The sequence below is a fragment of the Eptesicus fuscus genome, chromosome 6 (genome assembly GCF_027574615.1).
Source record: "Eptesicus fuscus isolate TK198812 chromosome 6, DD_ASM_mEF_20220401, whole genome shotgun sequence".
In the NCBI taxonomy this organism is placed as follows: domain Eukaryota; kingdom Metazoa; phylum Chordata; class Mammalia; order Chiroptera; family Vespertilionidae; genus Eptesicus; species Eptesicus fuscus.
This window is the reverse complement of record NC_072478.1, coordinates 86,129,708-86,151,641: the sequence shown is the minus strand read 5'-3', so window position 1 is coordinate 86,151,641 and position 21,934 is coordinate 86,129,708. Positions and strand designations below refer to the sequence as shown.

The 21,934-nt window shown below is 40.5% G+C and overlaps 1 protein-coding gene and 1 long non-coding RNA gene across 4 annotated transcripts in view; one reads left to right on the top strand and one right to left on the bottom strand.

The window, feature by feature from the left end:
* Nucleotides 1-6,094: 6,094 nt before the first annotated feature.
* LOC129149503 (uncharacterized) overlaps nucleotides 6,095-21,934 on the top strand; it is a 75,780-nt gene continuing 59,940 nt past the window's right edge. Inside the window, exon 1 of the long non-coding RNA XR_008556403.1 lies at nucleotides 6,095-6,128. This is a non-coding gene — a long non-coding RNA (uncharacterized LOC129149503). The remainder of the gene's footprint in view (nucleotides 6,129-21,934) is intronic.
* Nucleotides 6,442-20,228, bottom strand: LOC114235365 (ovomucoid-like). Of its 3 annotated transcripts, XM_054718022.1 has the most exons (5): nucleotides 20,102-20,228; nucleotides 15,790-15,815; nucleotides 14,619-14,749; nucleotides 8,182-8,256; nucleotides 6,442-6,621 (listed from the first exon to the last, which is right to left on the bottom strand). In XM_054718022.1, coding segments are annotated over exons 1-5 (246 nt in total). In that variant the 5' UTR covers nucleotides 20,115-20,228; the 3' UTR covers nucleotides 6,442-6,620. The 3 variants fall into 3 exon arrangements, with proteins under 3 accessions (XP_054573997.1, XP_028017302.1, XP_054573996.1); XM_028161501.2 differs by lacking the exon at nucleotides 8,182-8,256; XM_054718021.1 differs by lacking the exons at nucleotides 6,442-6,621; nucleotides 8,182-8,256 and adding an exon at nucleotides 13,954-14,085.

Here is a 21,934-nt window from a genome sequence, read left to right as displayed (position 1 = left end):
ACCAGCGCTCGGGTTGGGTAGGAAGCACTCAGGAGCAGGGGGAAGCTACAGGACAAGGCTATGGTCCAGCCTCCGAAGTCCCAGAACCTACTCTGTCACATTCTTTGGGCCGGGAAGCCACGAAGCCAGCCTAGAGACAAGGGGAGAAGGATAAGGCTTCACCTCTTGGTGAAGAAGTGGCAAAGAATTTGTAGCCATCTTTTAATTTACCAAACTACCTCATTTGTTTATTTTTTTATTTCTTTTTAGATATATGTAGACTTTGTGAGCACAGGTATCAAAAAGGAAGGCTGGTAGCTCCACCAGGAAAAAGTCTTGAGTGCACATGAATGATGTTTTACATGACTTTTTAAAAATTGTGGTAAAATATAAGTAACATAAAATGTACCACTTTAGTCATTCTCAAGAGTACAGTTCAGTAGCATTAAGTATACAGGGTGGGGCAAACGTAGGATTACAGTCGTGAGGACGTGAAACACAAGGGTTATTCTTGTATTATTATTTATTATATTATTATCCATGCAACTGTAAATCTACTTTGCCCCGCATGTGTTTACATTGTTGTACAACCACATCACCAGCCACCTCCAGAACTTTTTCATCTTCCCAAATTGAAATTCTGTACCCACTAAAGGGCAACTCCCATTCTGCTCCCCTCCTCCACCCCCTAGCCCCATTCTACTTTATGTCTCTAGGTATCTCATGTAAGTGGAATCATACAATATTTGCCTTTGCTGTTTTGCTTCTTTCACTTAACATCATGTCTTCAAGGTTCATTCATATTGTAGCATGTGTAAGAATTTCCTGTCTTTAAGACTGAATAATACTCCATTGTATGTATATTCCCCATTTTGTCTACTCATTAATGGATGGACATTTGGGTTGCTCTTCCACCTCTTGACTATTGTGAATAATGCTTCAATGCATATGAGCAAATATCTCTTCTAGATCCAGCTTTCCATTCTTTTGGATGTATGCCCCAGAGTGGGGTTGCTACCTTTAATTTTTCCATAGCATCTACACCATTTTATAGTCTCACCAACAGTGTACAAGGATTCCATATTTTTTACATTCTTGCTCTCATTTGTTTTTTGTGGTTGGTGTTTGTAATCCACTTAGAACAGTGCCTGGAATACAGCAAAAACCCCACAAAGATTAGCTGTTATTATTTGGTTATTTGGAGGCCTCTTTTCCTTCCTTTCTTCCCAGCTACAGTTGAAATTGCAAAGGCTGATTTCTCAGCATGTGATATTTCTGAAGTTCACTTTTAAAGCATCCTAACTTTTTCCATGTTACATTAGGACATCCTGTAAACGATATTGTACATAGGTGTATGTATAGAGAATTGCAGTTTTAAACCCAAACACAAGGCAGATTAGGCAAAAGAAAAAGAAGAAAATAAATTGCATGGGAGGCTTTTATAAACATGAGCTCTGAGCAAATATTAAGGAACAAAGCCTTTGCTTTTCATTTTTTTAATTTGGACTATACCGCACAAGATCAAGGTTATGTTATCAGAAAGAGAAAGATCAAGAATGAAACTTAGGAAACTCAGCAAGCTTTCTTTTTAACAGTTAACCTTCCTGTGTTTTTCCTGTCACTACATGTAGTGCAAGTCTTTTATCCTGATCTCTAGAGGGATGAGAGTAAAGAAGTTATTCTTCAGGGAAAAAATCATTTGAAAAGCTATGAGCTATTCACCATCAGCCAACATCTCCTAAAAGACTGTATGGGACCTGGGAATATGTTCCACACCAGAGCTGAAGAAATTACTAGGAAACAGTCTCTGCTCCTAGGCAGGCTGGGAGACTTTATCTACAAAGAACACTTCCGTGAAATTTGGGAGATCCTGGCACAGTGGTATGCCAGAATGTCGAAGCAGCACAGACGGTGCTGAATCAGTCCAGTGTTCATGCAGCTGCACTTGAAATAATTGCAAACACCCTCTTCAACTCACCATTCCTCCTCCCATAGGCTTCTGGGTCACTACTTCTTCATTGTACCTCTCTGTTTCATCTGGGTTTAGCTTCTCCCACACAAATTCTTATTTTTACTTGTGTACATTTTGTTTTTGTTTATGCATTCTTTTAATCATAATGTGACTCTACCAAACATTTTAATTATCATCACATTTAATCCCTATGAACTCTGAGGTAAGTATCACTTACCTCATTTATAGGTAATGCAACTCAAGTTCAGAGAGGTGAAGTATTTTTTTTAAATGTCACATGGCTAGTAAATTGCAGAGAATTATTGTGAAATCTGAGCAACCTGACTTCAAAACCCATATTCCTAATTACTAAATGGTGCATTGTTGCAATTTTTTTTCTCCAAGTGACAATCCGATTTATCTTCCTAAAGCATTGTGTAAATTGTGGCAATGGCTCCTTTTTGCTTAGACTTTAAACCTTAAAGTGTACTCTTGTAACTTGTTAATCAGACATCCAAAGCCCAAAATGCTTTGGTCACAGCCTACCATTTCAATCTCATTTTCTTTCACAAACATCATGTCCCAGCTGCACACAGGACTCAGGTTTCCCCTCACATACCCTATGATTCTTGTACCCTTGGCTGAGGGAACAAATTGCCCCCCTAGTAGGCAAAAGGTGAATGAACCTCATTCAGCTGTTGCAAAGAAAGAAGTGGAGGATGGTGGTGAACTGGGCCCGTCTAGGTGTGCCCAATCCTAGAATAGAAATGGATGGCCCTTAAATTCCAAAAGCAGCCCAGGCAGCGTGGCTGGGTAGTTGAGTGTCAACCTATGAACCAGGAGGTCACGGTCAGGGCACATGCCTGGGTTGCGGCTTGCTCCACAGTGGGGAGCGTGCAGGAGGCAGCTGATGAATGTTTCTATCTCTCCCTCTCCATCCCTCTCTGAAATCAATAAAAATGTATTTTAAAAATATTCCAAAAGTAACAGGGAGAAAAGAGGTGTAGTTTTCAAAAGCCCATTGTGTTGTGAGCCTGACACGGTTTATTCATTCATTTCATAAATATTTCCTGAGGGCTTGCTCTGGGGGTTGGCATTGGACTAGGCCAAGGAAACAATTGTGAAAAGTTGATGTTTCTGCCTTCAGTTGGCAAGGGACAGACAATCAATTAACCATACAGGTGAATCAAATCAATTTCTTAAAAATAAACACATGGGAAGTTGGCACACAGTTAAGTTTTGTTGAGTGAATGAATTAATGAATAGATAAATCTAATATACTTAAATTTTCCTTTTAAGCATTTAAGTTTAACAAACAAAACCTGTTCTTAACAAACAAACCCTTTCCAAATATATGTCTATTTAAACCTATAAATATGGCAAATGATAACTTCTCAAAATGCAATAATAGTCTTAATAAAATTCTTATCCTTTCAACTTAAAATTCTAAGTTTACATCAATACTCAAAAATTTCAAATGGAAATCATAAGCATCATTTTCTATAATATGCTCTTTTCCTAAAACGTGACAAATAGTTTAAATGAAAATTATAGACTTTTTAACCCAAAATAATAATATAGATGTGATTTAATCCTCATATCTAAGCTTAAATTTAATATTTTGGGGGTTATAAGACAATCACTTAAAAAGCCATTCTATTTCCCGTGTCTGGGGATTGCAATTGCATATTAATTGGAGGGGTGTTTGGCTGGGCTTCAGGATTTCCTTCTCACTCCCAACCTTTTTCTTTTTGGCCCCTGGCTGTAAGGACACATGCCTAGGGTGTTAGCAGCCATTATCTCTGCATCTATATGGAGTGAGTACAGGAGATGATGAAATCAGCATTTAACGAAATTCATAGACTAGCAAAGGGCAGAGGTGGAGAGTAAGACTCCTGATATTGCTTAAGTCTGTGATACTGCTGTGTTTTAATTAAGACCCACCCTGGCTCATCCTAATTGCATGAACCCACACATTTCTTGTTTGGCTAAGCTAAGTTTCAGTTGGATTTTCATCACTCTTAACCAAAAGAATCCTGATATATTTATTATGTTGCATAAACCATTATTATTCTCTAATATTATCCCAGATCTTCAGAAATTTTTTTACTCTCATAGCCTTGAAAGGAATGAAAGGAGATGGGGAGATTCTAATGTGTACCGAAGTGGTGGAGAGTGGGGCATCAGTCTCAGAAGGTAAAATGAGGGGCTGATGGAGAACTGCAAACTTATGGATACAGAGCAAGTAGTGGCCATGAAAACACAAATGCCCTGGTGTCCTCTGAAATTGAGAAGACAACAGACTTCCCATTGTTTCTTTGTGGACTAGAAAAGTCAAATCATTTGTATCATTACGAAAGCATGTTTTCCAGAAGGCTTAGATCTCTGGGTGACATTTCCTTGCTTTCTACCAAGATAGTAAAGTTTTTTTTAGCTCCTGGGAGTATCATAATTTATCATGATACGAATAGTTAACTGTAGTAAAGGCAGAAAAATAGCAGGAGGTTGAGCTTCCGGCAGGCCTGAGGACAAGCTCATACCCAGAGGAGGGAAGCATGGCATCCATAAAAGATAGTGCCACAGTGTCTGTAATTTTTGTTTGACTTGCATTCATTTCTCCTGGCAGTAGTGCCTCCATATTTTTTGGAGAACAATTCTTTACCCTCATCTAATCCATATATTGGGGACTGCCTCACCCCTAGCTCCTGCAGTGCCTTGTAATCCAGTTCATTTTAATGAGAGTTGAGCATGCTTGTAGCCATAACAACTAATTCAGTAATCTTATTCTAAGGATGGAGGTTGGGTGGGGTGGTCAAAGCCTATCTGAAAATGAAGACAACATCGAGGAAGGCATGGATGGATCAAAAAAAAAGGGGGGGGGGAAATTTCTGGAAACATTTTTTAAGACTGAATCTAGCCATGCCTGAATTGAGAGATCTTGTGGACTTTTCAGGAGCAGGTGCCATGGAACCAGTCCCTTCCCACCCCCACCTTTTATTCTTTCTTTTTTTAAAACTTCATTTAGTTTGAGTTGGATTTTCTCTTGGATGTCATTACATGTGGCTTCCCCACTAGAGGGTGTAGCTCATTCACTGTGTTTATTCAGAGAGGTAATGCTGGCAGACAGGCATTTACTGCCACCTGCTGGGAGAGTGCAGGGTCCCAGCCACAGAGTTCACATTCCTGATAGTACCCTTGTCTTAGGACTGGGACAGCAGTCAGATACCCTTGTCTTAGGACTGGGACAGCAGTCAGATAACCAAGATAACCGTGAAGGCACGGCTACAGAGATAGAAACTGGAAGAGGACTAAAGTGTCAGGTGAAGACTTGATCTCAAGAACCACGAAACCTCCTTAGTCTTAAAAAGAAAAAAGGTAAAGGCAGGAATGGCAAATAGGGTTTTGTCTTTCATATCAAATCTGATTGCCAAGGCATGCCTGGATTTCTATGTTAAGAAAGATTTGGAGGCCACATCCAGCTCAGCAGAGTGGACTAGTTCATATTGTCACTGATTACTGGTATCTGGTATGGGCATGGGTAGAAGCGGGAAGATGGGATATGATGAATACTGCCCACCTATGGGTTTCTCAGCACGACTACTACTGGAATTTCAGTGGTTCAGTCTTCACTGTGTGGCCCTGTCCAGTTCATTGCAGGGCCTTAGTCCACTGAATGTTAGTAGTATCACTCCAGTCATCGTGATGAGCAAAACTCAAGTCCCCACATACTTTAGGTGCCTCTTAGGAGAACAGTACTGCTCTATTTGAAAATCATTGTTTGACCAAGAGTGACTTGACTTGGATTGAATTACCTGAGGATTGAACTAGAGCTCCTAAAATCCTTTAAGACTAAAGGGAAAAGGAGTAGGAATTGAGAAAGTGAAGACTTTCCAGCAATAGGAAGAAGATGCCTATGGGGACAGGGAGTCAGGTAGAACCTTAAGCAGGGAACAATAGCCAAGGCTAGAGTTGAAATTGGTAAAGCAGCAGTCACTCATATTAGTGTAGACGGGGGATGTTGGTATTTTGTAGGTGGGATAATGATCATGTTTTCTCTGTGTTCAGACGTGCTTTTGGAGTGGCATGATCTTTGGTTACAGAGTGGCTTTTTCAGATGTTAATGTTCTTTACAATTATGTTAAACAGGAGAACATCAAGGCCCAGCTGTGAGCAGGAGGCCAACCTGTACAATGTCAAGGTCAGCTCCTGTGTGTCATGGATTTTCTCTTTCTCGCATTTTATCATTGTGTTTAATAGTCGTTCATTTTCTTGCTCCCTCACTGGACTGTAAACTGCACAAGGGCCTAGACCTGTTTTGATTACCACTGAAGACCCAGAGCCCTAGTCTTATGACAACTTAAAGACTAGTTACTGAATAAATGAATGAATTGTCCAATTAGCCTATCAGACTGAGTGACTTGAAGTTAGGAGTCACTTCCTATTCAGCTCTGTATTTCTAGAAACAAACAGTTCTGGTGCCGCTCATTAAATATATCTTGAGTTAAAGAGCGTTCCATAAGGTAAAATTTATTGATTTTTTAAAATAAGGTAATATGAATTCCACTTTTTGAAGGAAAGACAAAGCTCAAATCAAATGGGTTCACTCATGACAAACGAAGAAAAATCAGAGCGGAACCAAGGGTTTTCGGCATTTTCCATTGTATTGAATTCGAAGAGTGAAGTCCAAAGCTCTAAGAGAAATTGACATAAATATTTAGAGACCATTGGTAGAAATATAACCTTTTTCTTCCTAGCTTAGTTATACTACAGTAAGTATTTGGAGGGAAGAGAGGCCTTGATTTGTAATATCCTGACTTATAAATAGCCCATAGGTAGAGATTTGCCTCTCCCCTTACAACACCCCTGACACACCTCTGCTTTGTAATCATGGTGAAACATCATTAGAGCTTTTAGCAAATGTGTAAACTTGTATGTTAAGAATAGAAGGAGGGGAAAACAATGAATCACTGAGGAATCCCAGAAAAATCTCACTTTTCTGAACCAGACGCTACCTTAAAATAGACGTTAACTATAAAATAACCATAATGGCACTAGCTGGTTTGGCTCAACTGAAGGGTCCCAGGTTCGGTTCTGGCGAAGAGCACATGCCTGGGTTGTGGGCTTGATCCCCAGTGGGAGGCATGCAGAAGGCAGCCGATCAGTGATTCTCTCTCATCAATGATGTTTCTATCTTTCTCTCCCTCTCCCTTCCTCTCTAAAATCAATACAATATATTTAAAAAATAATAAATAAAATAACCATAATGATGGGTGCCTACTGAGATAAGTAATATATATATATATATATATATTATATAAAAGTATATGTATACTTTTCAATTATAGTTTATATCCAATATTGTTCTGTATTAGTTTCAGATGTACAGCATAGTGGTTAGAAAATCATGTACTTTACAGAGTGGTCTCTCCCAATGTTTCAAGTACTCACTTGGCACCGTACACAGTTATAATATTATTGACTATTCCCTATGCTGTAATTTACATCCCTGTGACTATTCTGTAACTACCAGTTTGTAGGAAAAAGGAGATGAGTCTTTGAGGCTCACTGTGAAAGTGCTCTAAGAACAGCAAACAGGAAGGACTCATTATTGGAGGCAAAGAACATAATGACCAAGAACATGGTAAATGCAGCAGTATGGAAAACTTAAGTGAAAACATTTGTCTTCTTCAGCAGAAATGTAATAATAACAGAAAGCCAATAACTACATTTTGTGCTAAATTATGCTCAATGGACTTTCGCTATTGCATTTTTTCAGGCCAAAAAAAAAAGTGGTCCATTAAAAAACAATTAATAGTCACAGAGGAGCTACTGTGAAATGATAAAAACATTGTTCATAACCTAACAGTTCGGCTCAGTGGATGGAACGTTGGCCTGTGGATTGAAGGGTCCCAGGTTCAATTCTGGTCAAGGCCATGTACCAGTATGGGGGGTGCAGGAGGCAGCTGATCAATGTTTCTCTCTCATCGATATTTCTAACTCTCTATCCCTCTCCCTTTCTCTCTGTAAAAAAATCAATAAAATATATATTTTTAAAAAACCAAACATTGTTCATCTTCTGTAAATACTTCCTATTTGACATTGGCAAAACAATTTGAAGTCTTTTCCTTTCATGTGTAAAAAGCAAATAATTTCCTCTTTCCCACCATGCAGTATTGGTATGGGTCTCATACTTCACTGATTGGGAAAGTACTTTCTAAGTTATAGAAGGTTTATAATCATATATTATTTACTAGAGGCCTGGTTCACAAATTCGTGCACCATTGGGGTCCCTCTGCATGAGAAGCAGAATGAATTTCTCAATTGGCCTGCGACAAAAAGAATGTGGCAATAGGATACAGGTGTACTAAACATCAGGGAGAGGCATGGACAAGGATATTTAGGTGGCATTACCACAATGGGAAAAGGAGCATATTTTATTTGAGAAAATTTTACTTTCCTCCAGTCCTGCTATTGTCTTTGGAGATGCTAAGAATTATTTGGGAAATTCCACTCCTAGATGTATACCCAAGAAATGAAAACAATTTGTCTACACAAAACCTTGTACATGAATGTTCATAGCAACATTATTCATATTAGCCAAAAAGTGTCAACAACCCAATGTCCATTAATGGACAAAACAGAGTGGTGTAACCACACATATGATGGATGGTATAGCCACATGATGGCATAGCCATATAATTATTCAATCATAACAGGGCACAGAGAACTGATATGATCTACTACCTGGGTGTATCCTGATAGGCTTATGCTGAATGGAAGAAGGCAGAAACAAAAAGTCACATATTATACGATTTCATTTATATTAATTGTCCAGAATAGGCAAATCCATAAAGCTAAAATTGGTATGGGTCTCATACTTCCCTGATTGGGAAAGTACTTTTACTTATTAGCCAATAAGTAAAATTGAGGGGATGGTAGAAAGGTTTCCAGGTACTGGGGGGATGGTAGAAAGGATACAGATTTATGTATTTATTTTAAATGTTTTATATTTTTACTAGAGGCCCAGTGCATTAAATTTGTGCATGGGGGGCGGGACCCCTCAGCCTGGCCTGCACCCTCTTGCAATCTGGGACCCCTTGGGGGATGTCCAACTGGTGGTGAAAGGAGGCATATATACCATTAGTGTAAAGGTGTACTTGGCCCCCTTATCACGGACCAGACTCCCTCTCACAATCCAGGACTGCTTGCTCCTAACCACTTGCCTGCTTGCCTCATCACCCCTAACCACTCTGCCTGCCTAGCTCATTGCCCCTAACCACTCTGTCTGCCTGCCTCATCACCCTTAACCACTCTGCCTGCCTGCCTGATTGCCCCTAACCACTTGCCTGCCTGATTACCCCTAACCATTCTGCCTGCCTGCCTAATTGCCCCTAACTGCCTCTGCCTCAGCCCCCACCATTGTGGCTCCATCCAGAAGGATGTCCGGAATGACATCTGGAAGGTCGTTTGGCTGTCTGGTCTAATTAGCATACTATGCTTTTATTATTATAGGTTGATTTTAGAGAGGAAGAGAGAGGGAGAGAGAGAGAAACGTTAATTGATCGGCTGCCTCCTGCATGCCCCACACTGGGGACGGAGCCCACAACCTGGGATATGCCCTGACTGGATATGCCCCTGACTGGATATGCCCCTGACTGGAACCAAACTGGGGACCCTTCAGTCTGCAGGCTGGTGCTCTAACTGGCTAGGGCAGGATACAGATTTATTTTAATGAAAGTTATTCTGAAATTAGTACTTGTACAACTCTGTGAACATGCTAAATACCACGGTTGTATACATTAAAAGAGTGAATTTACTATTCACCCTTCTTTTCAATTAAAATCCCAAGGATAAAGTCTTACCACTAAGTTATTTATTTCCCAGAAACCTTGGTATCCTAGTTAAGAGGGCAGACAGTTTTTTTTCAAGAAAGGATGAAAGTGAAAAGCTATTAATAAATTTGGGAGAAAGTAGTAATCACCTGCAGTTTCTCTTCCCTCTAAGGAATCTCATTGTGCACCATGGAATTACCATGTCACTTCTAAAGGCCTGTGAAATGAAGTTTTGAGATTGCTTGGAAGTTACTGTTGTACTCGTTGGGAATGACTATGGTATATATTATATGGACTGAGTGAAAGGAAGGCTTGGCAAATATGGAAGAAGAATGAGGGGCTAGGTATAAAGACCTGTCGATAGTAGGGTGACAACTATTTTGGTTTGTCTGAGATTGCCCTGTGTTAGCCCTAAAAGTGTCCAGGAAAATCTTCAGCCTAAGTCAAACCAGATGGTTGATCCCCTTGTTGTAAGAAACATAATAAGGACACTGAAGGTGATTATTGACAAAGGGCCTGTTATGTGGTAGGCATTATGCTAAGCATCCTTCATGCAACATCTTTCTCAATTCCCACAGCCAACCTCTCTGGTAATTACTGAGGTTAAATTATCTGTCCTTGGTCATATAATCCTATATTATAAAAGGGTAATATGCAAATTGACCCTAACAGCGGAATGACCAGAATGACTGCTCGACCAGTCACTATGAGGCGCACTGACCATCTCTCGGTTCCTCTCCCTGTCTGGCAGACTCTGATAGCCAGATGGTGAATGGGGAACCAGGAGTGGGTGACAGGGCAAGGGACCTGGGTGGCACCAGGCCAAGGCCCCCACCCCACTGATCACCCCACACACAGAGGGCCACCCGCAGCAGGGGCAGGACCGGCAAGTGGCAGGAACGGCTGACCTCTTGGTCCCTTCCCCTGGCCATCAGGCTCCGATCGCCCGATGGAGAATGGGGAGCTAGGGGTGGGTGATGGCGCGGGGCAGGGTTGGCTTCGGGCTGCTGGGGAAGATGGCCCTGATCGCAGGCCAGGCCTAGGGACCATACCCATGCACAAATTTCATGCGCTGGGCCTCTAGTTTAAATAGAAGAGCTGAAATTCCAATCCAAGTCTATAGGATAAGAGTCTTCATTCTTAACCACATATTCAACTCTCAAAGATTGAGCCAATAACCTATCCTCCTCAGACTATTCCAAAAAATTCAAGAAGAAGGAACACTTCCAAGCTCCTTCTATGAAGCCAGCATCATCCTAATACCAAAACCAGATAAAGACAACATAATGAAAGAGAATTACAGACCAATATCCCTCATGAACATAGATGCCAAAATCCTCAACAAAATTCTAGCAAATCGGCTCCAGCAGTACATCAGAAAGATCATACACCATGACCAAGTAGGATTTATCCCAGGAATGCAAGGATGGTACAATATCCGCAAATCAATAAACGTGATACATCACATAAACAAGTTGAGAGATAAAAATCACATAGTCATATCAATTGATGCAGAAAAAGCATTTGACAAAATCCAACACCCTTTCTTGATAAAAACTCTCAACAAGGTGGGAATAGAAGGCTCATACCTCAACATAATAAAAGCTATATATGATAAACCCACAGCAAACATCATACTCAATGGACAAAAACTAAAAACATTTCCCCTAAGAACAGGAACAAGACAGGGATGCCCACTCTCACCACTCCTGTTTGACATAGTACTGGAAGTATTAGCCATTGCAATTAGACAAGAAGAAGAAATAAAAGGCATCCAAATTGGAAAAGAACAAGTAAAGCTGTCTTTATTTGCAGACGACATGATATTGTACATAAAAAATCCGAAAGACTCATCAAAAAACTAAAGACTTAATAAATGAATTCGGCAATGTAGCAGGATACAAAATTAATGCCAAGAAATCTATGGCCTTTCTATTCACCAATAGTGAACTTACAGACAGAGAGACTAAAAAGGCAAACCCATTTACCATCGCACCAAAAAAATTAAGATACCTAGGAATAAACTTAACTAAGGAGGTAAAAGACCTATACACGGAAAACTACAGGACACTGAAAAAAGAGATAGAGGAAGACGTAAACAGATGGAAGAACATACCATGTTCCTGGATTGGTAGAATCAACATCATTAAAATGTCCATACTACCCAAAGCAATCTATAGATTCAATGCACTCCCCATTAAAATACCAATGGCATATTTCACAGACCTTGAAAGAACTCTCCAAAAATTCATCTGGAATAAAAAAAGACCCCGAATAGCCACAGAAATCCTGAGAAAGAAGAATAAAGTAGGAGGGATCTCAATACCAGATTTCAAGCTGTATTATAAAGCCACTGTTCTCAAAACAGCCTGGTACTGGCACAAGAACAGACATATAGATCAATGGAACAGAACAGAGAATCCAGATATCGACCCAAACCACTATGCTCAATTAATATTTGACAAAGGAGACATGAACATACAATGGAGTCAAGACAGTCTCTTCAATAAATGGTGTTGGGAAAATTGGACAGATACATGCAAAAAAATGAAGCTGGATCACCAACTTACGCCATACACAAAAATAAACTCAAAATGGATACAGGACTTAAACATAAGACGGGAAACCATAAAAATACTAGAGCAATCCACAGGCAGCAAAATCTCAGACATATGCCAAAAGAAATTCTTCACTGACACTGCCCCTAGGGCAATGGAAGCTAAAGAGAAAATTAACAAATGGGACTACATCAAAATAAAAAGCTTTTTCACAGCAAAAGAAACCATCAACAAAACAACAAGAAGGCCTACTGCATGGGAGAACATATTTGCAAATGGCATCACTGATAAAGGTTTAATCTCCAACATCTACAGGCAGCTTATACAACTTAATAAAAGGAAGATAAATGATCCAATAAAAAAATGGGCAACAGACCTAAATAGAAGCTTTTCAAAAGAAGACAGAAGGCCAAGAGACATATGAAAACATGCTCAAAGTCACTAATCATTCGAGAGATGCAAATCAAAACAACAATGCGGTACCATCTCACACCTGTCAGAATGGCTATCATCAACAAATCAACAAACGACAAGTGTTGGTGAGGATGCGGAGAAAAAGGAACCCTCGTGCACTGCTGGTGGGAATGCAGACTGGTGCAGCCACTGTGGAGAACAGTATGGAGTTTCCTCAAAAAACTGAAAATGGAACTCCCATTTGACCCAGTAATCCCACTCCTGGGAATATATCCGAAGAAACTAGAAACACCAATCAGAAAGGATATATGCACCCCTATGTTCATAGCAGCACAATTCACCATAGCTAAGATTTGGAAACAGCCTAGGTGCCCATCAGCAGATGACTGGATCGGAAAACTGTGGTACATCTACACAATGGAATACTATGCTGCCATAAAAAGAAGGAATTCTCATCATTTGCAGCAACCTGGATGGAATTGGAGGACATTATGTTAAGTGAAATAAGCCAGTCAATGAAAGAAAAATACCACATGATCTCACTCATTTATGGATAATAAAGAACATTATAAACTTGAACAAAAAGATAGATACAGAGACAGTAAAGCATCAAACAGACTGTCAAATTATAGGGGGAAAGTTAGGGAGAGGTGGGGAGATAAGAGATCAATCAAAGGACTTGTATACATGCATATAAGCATAACCAACGGATGCAAAACTCTGGGGGTGAGGGCATATATGGGAGTGGGGTGGGGGATGGCAATGGTAAGATATGTACACATATAATACCTTAATAAAAAAAATTGAAAAAAAAAAGATTGAGCCAATACAATGTGATAAAGGAAAAATTTTAACTACCTATAAAAGGTACCTTAAGTTTAAAATTGCTTTTTATACCCATTATCAATTCATTGCCTCACCTCAAAACTATTTATTTATTTATTTATTTATTTATTTATTTATTTATTTATTTAATTCAACAAGTATTTATGATACCTACTTGATGCCCGATACGATACTGTGTGAAATGCTAGGACTAAGTCACAAACCTACTGCTGACGTTATGCAATTTACGTTTAGTGATAGACCAAAAATAATGAAACAGGAAATAAAATATCTTGGAGTTATAAGACTCAAGAAGGAAACAAAAGCATATTAACATGGAAAATATCAGAGGTAAATCTATTTTAGGTAGGATGGTCAGTGAAGGCATCTACAGGGGAGAAATATTTAGGCTGAAACCCTGATGATGAGGAGCTAGGCCTGTGAACAGCATGGAGAGAACAATCTTGTGGGACAGGACAGTTTGCCCAAAGGTCCTGAAGCAGGAGAGAACTTTGTACTAGTATATCTGAAAATATTAAGAAGGAAGAGTGAGTATGGTTAGAGCATAATTAGCAAATGAAGCAGTAAATATAACCTCAGATTTGTAGATAAGAACCTGAGGTTTGGAGGAATTTTGAAACTTTCCCATATCACTTTAGCACAGGGGCAGGTAGGGCTCACCCCAAGGTCTTCTGATTGAGTGCTGAGACTTGAAGCTGTAACCTTATCTTAAAAAGGGAGACTTTTCTTACAGCTATGATTTTCAAACATTTTAGGCACAAAACTCTTTTTCGAATAAAATCTCATATTAGAACCTAATGTTCAACACAGGTAAATGGAGGCTTCTCTGTTGGAGTTGGAGGAGGGGACTCAGAATCTCAATTGTTTAGTTGCTACTACCCTCCCCCACCTTGCGTTCAACCAGTGGAACTGAAACCCCAATGACATTGATTTTAGTTTTAAGAATCAGGTCTCCAAAATACGTGGGAGTGTCATCAGTCACCTACACAATATTTTCCCAAAAGAGGGTTCTGTTTAGGGTTTGCTGTTTCCACTTACATGTTAGCGAAGCAGTATACACAGGAATTCGGATACGTAACATTATTAGAGGCGCATAATGGGCTCACTCTAATGGAGCATACTCGTTTCCGTTGTACAGATTTCAGTTGATAATGACTGCACGAAATGCCCTAAAACAAAACTCACAGGTCAAACTCTCCATCCTGCAATGATCTCTTAATAGCTTCTATTATAAACACTGGGGAATTTTTTTTATATGCAGAAGGAAGATAATGATAAAATATGTCTCCTTTTAAACTTTGAACATTAAAACTTCCTGATCTTTGAAGGCCTGGGGCAGGGGACGGGGGGTGGGCAGAAGAGGTCAATGGGGGCAAAAAGGGGACATATGTAATACTTTCAACAATAAAGAATTTAAAAACAAACAAAGAACAAACTTCCTGATCTGAAATTCAGCAGCCAGATTCTTTGGAATTTCCACTTTGCAAGGCAGCTGAGACAGCCGGATCTTTTACTGTGTAATATATATCTGTAACCTGTTAGAATACCATTTTGGGGAGTGAAAAAAATGACTGTAACTGCCCTGGCCAGTGTGGCTTAGTTGGTTGGGCATCATCACAGCACCAAAAGGTTCTTGGTTCGATTCTAGGTCAGGGCACATCCCTGGGTTATGGGCTCGATCCCTGGTAGGGGACATGCAGGAGGCAGCTGATTGATGTTATTGCTCTCAGATAATGTTTCTCTTTCTCTCTCCCTCTCCCTTCCTTTCTCACTAAAAATCAATTTTAAAAAATGAATATAACCACTGTCTAAAATGACTACAACCAATGTCCAGGTACCTTTGGAATCCTTTTAGTTAAGCACACACACACACCTCACCCCATAAGAAGTCTGTTTCAGTATCATGGGCAAGAAGTGAGGAGGACTTGAATATGGGAAAAATTAAAAGAGAAAAAAATTAAAAACAAAAATGATGAGCTTTAATTGCCAGTGGTTATATAAGCAGATGAAAGGGCAATAAGAGACAGGGATGAGTCCTGGTTTTCCCCAGAATATGTTTGACATAAATGTTTGGATTGTTATTATGGAGATTAAAAAATATTGTCAAAAAATTGTCAAATGTTAGCAGTTTTATATGGTTCAATCTAATAGAAATACTATAAGCCTAAGACTGGAAAAATCATTCTTATGCAAGAAGAAGCAAACTTACCTTTTGTGGAATTTCACCAAAAATATCTGAAACAAAAATGTTCAGAAAAAAGGATCAAATAAAATAATGTAGTGTTGAGATGTGAAGAATTAATTAGCCCACTAAGTCATATCATAAATTAATAACCATGAATGTCATAAGAAAATATGTGGCTCTTCCACACAAGGTTTATCTGGCCATGCCTGGTTCCCAAACACTGTTTGCTTCCTCTCCTCGTGCCTGGGACCCTTACTGTCCCATCTGATAATTCATCCTTTCTCCATTTCTAGATGTCATCTGACCTTAGGCAAGGGAGGTTTAGACCCAAGCTTTATCACCTGGGACTCAGCATACCATCTACTGCTGGGCTGCTCATTGTGTGGACCCATTTTAGAGAAATGTCTAGCTCTTCGGACACAAATCTTAGATACTTGCCTTTGTTTCTGATGATTGCCTTTCTTGAATATACTCTTTTCCCAAACTCTCTCTGCTTCCAAGGAATGCGTTTCCTTTGTTCAAGACCTCTGTGTCAACAACTGTTTATCCAAACTATGAACAGTTCCCATGACCTTCATATTTTAGGATCTCTTTTATAGCCTCAACTTCTTTTAACTACTGCAGCTGAGCCTCCTTGCCTCCCCGTCGACTTGTACTGACCTGCCAGAAGATTTAATTTCATATCCTGGGCTTCCCTTGTTGGTGTTACTTTGCTGGACTTAATCAGGAAGCACTGAGGCCTCTTTTGGATAGCTGATATTGGTTGTGCGCTATTAGTAAGCCATTCCAGAAAATGACACTTAGGTGTAGAAGGCACTAGTGTGTGTGTGTGTTCACACATGAACTACGAGTGTGTGGGGAATATGGTGGGAAAGTATTAGGAAGAAGAGGGAGGAGAGATAAAATTGATTGTCAACTCAAAAGACCAAATTATTTGTCAAATATTGATTATACCTCTCATAGGTCACCCCTTAAAATATCTCAAATCTATCTATGGCAGTTCTGGAATTATTTTAAAAATCAATTCAATCACTGATATTCATTGTAGTTGAGGAAGTGAATTTTTTACCTCTGAGAAAAACTTCCAAGTTTCAAAAAATCCCTACATCTAGAGAAAAGTTATCATTGGCTTGTTACTTCACTTGGAAGATTAAATGTTTACTCCCTCCCAAAGTTCTTTGATAAATACTTACATGAGAAATAGCCAATAGCCAAGACAGCAACCAATAAAGTTTTCATCTTTTCCATAAAGTGACACCACTAGCATTCTTTCAGTCAAGTTTCCTAGCAAATCCTCATAGGCTCAGTTCTCTTGATCCATTCTGAGAACCTCCGACCCCATTATGAAGTCATTTGCAAAGGACTCCTTTACATGTGACACCTGGGGTTAAGTCACCAGGTCACTGAAAACCAAGAAGACTACTAGGGGAAAATATTTCCTTCTTAACAGACTGTAGAGCTGTAGCATGACAGCATGATTTAACATTATTTTGTTTGATTGTTAAATTATTCTGTTTCATAGAAGTAAGTGGTTTTTCAACTAGCAAGGAACAGCAAATGTGGGGGAAAACAACAGATTTAGAATGAGTAAGTCTTGGGAACTTTTTCAAAATTTACACCTGCCTTCAACACCTGCTCCCCTTAACCCCAAAATTATGATCCAGTAGCTCCAGAGTGTGACTTAGACATCACACACACACACACACACACACACACACACACACACACACATTCAAATTGTATGGTACAGTCTGATTCACCTCTTTAATTGAGAACCAGTGGGTTAGGAGACCATAATATTGTACTAATGGGCTAATTTTCTGGGTTCTTTCCCCCTTATTTCCTAAAGGCAATTGTTCTGTTTTGTTACAGTGATCTTTATATCTTTTATTATTGCCATAATCATTCCTACTTCCTTAGTCATAGTATCTACTATCTCATATTTCACATAAAACATACGAAATAACCAGGAGGCATATGTGGAAAGTCAAGTTCATTATATGTGATTTCTTATTATAATACCTGGCTTTCAAAACAGCAGGGACTTGGAGATCATGAAGTAATCAATAATTCTATATTGTAGATTGTGTGATGAGCAGGTGCAATGGGCTTAGTTCATATTGTTATGAAAACAAAGACATTAGACAATCTGACCTAACTCTTAAGGAAGTCTTATTTTAAAAATACCATCAGTTTTTAGTCTGTGCTGGCTGACATAGGGTTCTCTTCAAGGCTTTGAATCAAAATAATACGTTTGAGAGCAAGGTGGGAATACTATGATTGCTCTTTTGGAGTAAGAATGGAGTATAGAAAAAGTGACCTTGGACTTGGAAGGTGACCATCATAATGAGGGGTTAGTATAGCAAATAATGCCAGGCCATATTCAGTGCTCAATAAATGCAAAATAGACAAATAAATAATAGATTTTTTAAATTCTTAAAATCCTGTGTCAGTCATGATGACAAGTCAATGTTGATTTATACTCAATAAAGCGAGACTATTTTATTGACTCAAACAGGTCAAGAATGGGATGCTCTTTTTGAAAAGAGTTTTTGTATCAGAGCAGAAAGTAAATGATGATCACTTCTCAGGGAACTCCCAGGAAGCTTTCTATGTAGAATGGGGAAGTTGGGTTAGATGAGCTTTATGGTCCATTCCAACTCTGAGTTTGTGTGATTCATTGATTTCTTGATGGAAAGAGAAAAATGCATTAAAACAACAACAACCAAAACCCAAAACTAAACAGACTTGCTCATCTCTGAGATGAAAGAATCTCAGGATGGCCTGGACACAGTTCTAAGCTGAGATTCTAAAGTTTAATGAAAGTCTGAGAACCCCAAGAGGAGCTGTTGCTCCCTTGATGCTGAAAGGGGCCAAGGGCAGTAAGGTGGAGGTAAGAGAAGTGACCTATTGTCAGCCTAGCCCATTTGAGGCTTGCATTATATCCTGGTCAGATGTGTCATCTCTATTAAGAAATGCATACATCCCAAAACAAGACCCTAGAGCAGGTTTAAAAGGCTCAATGAATCACGAAAAAGGTTTCCTTGTATGACTACATAATATGACCCAAATTAATGCTACTTCACATTTGGATGGTGCATAAACAGTTCTTTGTGCTTTCACATAATTACGTTTTTGATTGGCATATAAGTCTGAGTTGGGTATTACCTTTGCCTCCAGTTTACAGAGGAGGAAACTGGGTCTTAGAGAAGTTGTCTAAGATATGACAACTTGGAGTTGTCTGAAATAAGCCTTAAACACAACTTCCTAGGCTTGGTGCTCATTTTCTGCAATAGTACCACTTTCCTGTGTCTGTTGTAGTGATAAGCTTAGCTCTCAGTACCTTGGTCCTTTACTTGGAGTCCTCATCTGGTTCCAGACTAGAAATAAAACAAGAATCCATTGAACTGATTTGGTCTACAAAGTTTAAGCGGCAATCTATGCTCTAGAGTAGAGCATGGCTTTCTGGAGAGCTCCAAATGTTGTGGTATAAGTAGAGCTAGTGAGATAGCCAGGTATCTACTAGAAATATACCTGTTCTCTGCTGGAAGCTGCTTATTCAAGTTTGCTAAGGGGAAGTTCACTGGTATCCTCAAGCACAAGAATGAGGTTCATGTGGCTATCTCAAGAATCCAGTGGTGCAGAAGCTGGGCTGTCTCCAATGCTTTGGGCCATGATCGCTTTGTCTCCAAAACAGAGCTAACCTTAAGAAACCAAGTACAGTTTGATGGATCAAGAGCTAGAGAAACCCATTGCATTTAGTGTCCAGGGGCATACTTAGCTAGTGATATCATTAACTGTCCTGCCATTGTTCAAAACAAGGGCACCATTTGTGCTTTTCAGTATGTCAAATATTAGGAAGTAAATTATTTTGAATCAGTATTTTTTTTTAAATTCTTCATTTACGTTGTTTGCTAAATGCTACTACAAGGACTCTTGACTGTGCAAAATGACAATTGCAAAGAGCCATTCCATAGAACTACCCTATATAATAAGAGCCTAATAAGCAAATCTGGCAAAAAGACCAGTCGCTATGACATGCATTAACCACCAGGGGACAGATGATCAGGCCAGCCAAGGAGGGTACCAGCAGGGCCCACTCACCCCTGATTGCCCCGGCAGTCACCCTGTAGAGGGAGGTGACCAGTGGCGGGTGGGGGCGGCATGTGGGTGGCACCAGGCCGGCCAAGGCGGGTGCCAGTGGGGGCCCTCCCCATTGCCCTGCTGGCCACCCCACAGATCGGCCCTGATTGCTGGCCAGGCCTAGGGACCCTACCCATGCATGAATTTCGTGCACTGGGCCTCTAGTGACAAAATAATTGGTAGCTCCTCTTACCTGTTGCTTTCATGGGCTAGAAGGCATTCTCTTTAACACTAGTTGACATAGTGGCTGTGCAATAGGGAACTCACATTGATCTCCCTGTAAGTGAATAAGAACAGCCAGAATATGTCCAGGTGAGCTGCTCTGGGCATAGGGATTGTGATGTTGCCTAGGGAACATAGTACCAAAGTATTTCAGAGCTTGAGCTCTAGAATCAGAGCTTTATCAGTCAGAACTCTACCATTTCCTATTCATGTTGGACAACAACTCTGTCATCACTAAACCTTACTTCTCTTGAGTGAGAAAAAACTAGATCCATTCATTAACTTCTCATTGTTTTTAGAGTTCCTATCATGTTCCAGATGCTAGATTTACCAATTAGATGCTAGATTTACCATCCTCTCTAATAAAATGGTAATATGCAAATTAACCATCACTCCGCTACATAAGCCACGCCCAACAGCCAATCAGGGCGAGTATGCAAATTAACCCCATCCAAGATGGCTACAGCCACAGAGAGCAAGGTTTCCCAGGTAACAGAGCAAGCCAAGCTTTCCGATAGCCGTTGCAGGCCTAAGCCTCCACTCAAGCTACAAAGTTTCAATTATAGAAGGTAAACAAATTCAAACAAAAGGCGGCAGAATGGAACTTGAGAGAGCAGGCCAGGGTTGCCACCAGCAACAGGGGAAGCAAAGCTTTCCGCATACCCTGGCCAGGCTCACCCGCTTAAGGCTACAAAGTTTCAATTGTAGAAGGTGAATTAACTGCCACAGAAATGGCTGCCATCCTGGAGGGAGCAGCAGGCTTGGCTCCACTCCAGGATACAAAGTTTCAATTGTAGAAGGAAAATAAATTCCAGATACCAGGGCCTCCACTTGGGCTGCCAGGGGGCGTGGCCGGCCTGCAAACCACCACAGGCCCCTCGCTCAGGCCGCCCCACACCCCAAGGGAACCCCACCCTGATCCGGGACACCCTTCTGGGCAAACCAGCTGGCCCCCACCCCTGTACCAGGCCTCTATCCTATCTAATAAAAGAGTAATATGCAGATAGATCATCACTGCAACACACAATATAGCTGCCCCCATGTGGTCAAAGACCTGCCCCCATGTGGACACAAGATGGCCACTACAAGATGGCCAGCAGGAGAGGGCAGTTGGGAGGCACCTGGCCTGCAAGGGATGGCAGTTGAGAGGGACCAGGCTTGCAAGGGAGGGCAGTTGGAGGTAATCAACCTGCGAGAGGGCAGTTAGGGGTGACCAGGCTGGCAGAGGAGGGAAGTTAGGGGCAAACAGGCTGGCAGCAGAGTGGTTAGGGGGTGATCAGGCTGGCAGGCAGAAGTGGTTAGGGGCAATCAGGAAGGCAGGCAGGCAAGCAGTTGGGAGCCAGCAGTCCTGGATTGTGAGAGGGATGTTCTACTGCCCGTTTAGGCCTGATTCCACCAGGATCGGGCCTAAACGGGCAGTCAGACATCCCTCCAGGAGTCCCAGATTGGAGAGGGGACAGGCTGGGCTGAGGGACAACCCCCCACCGTGCACGAATTTCATGCACCGGGCTTCTAGTGGTGGATAATAAAAACACTCTCCTTTATATTTAGATAAAGTTATTACTGGACTTGTTTTATGAATTACATGAGATAATGACATAGTATAGGACCTGGTCCAAGGTTTTCTTCAACTAACATTAGGATATTCAGGAGGTACACAAGAACTATCTTAAAGTTACTGAAAGTTTTAGGATTGGTGAGGGCATCACACCTATGCCTGACCATCTTGTACCTCCCTTTCCCTCTACTATGGATCAAGACCAAGGACTTCCTTAGACCCCCAGAGGTGCCTGACTATCCTGGG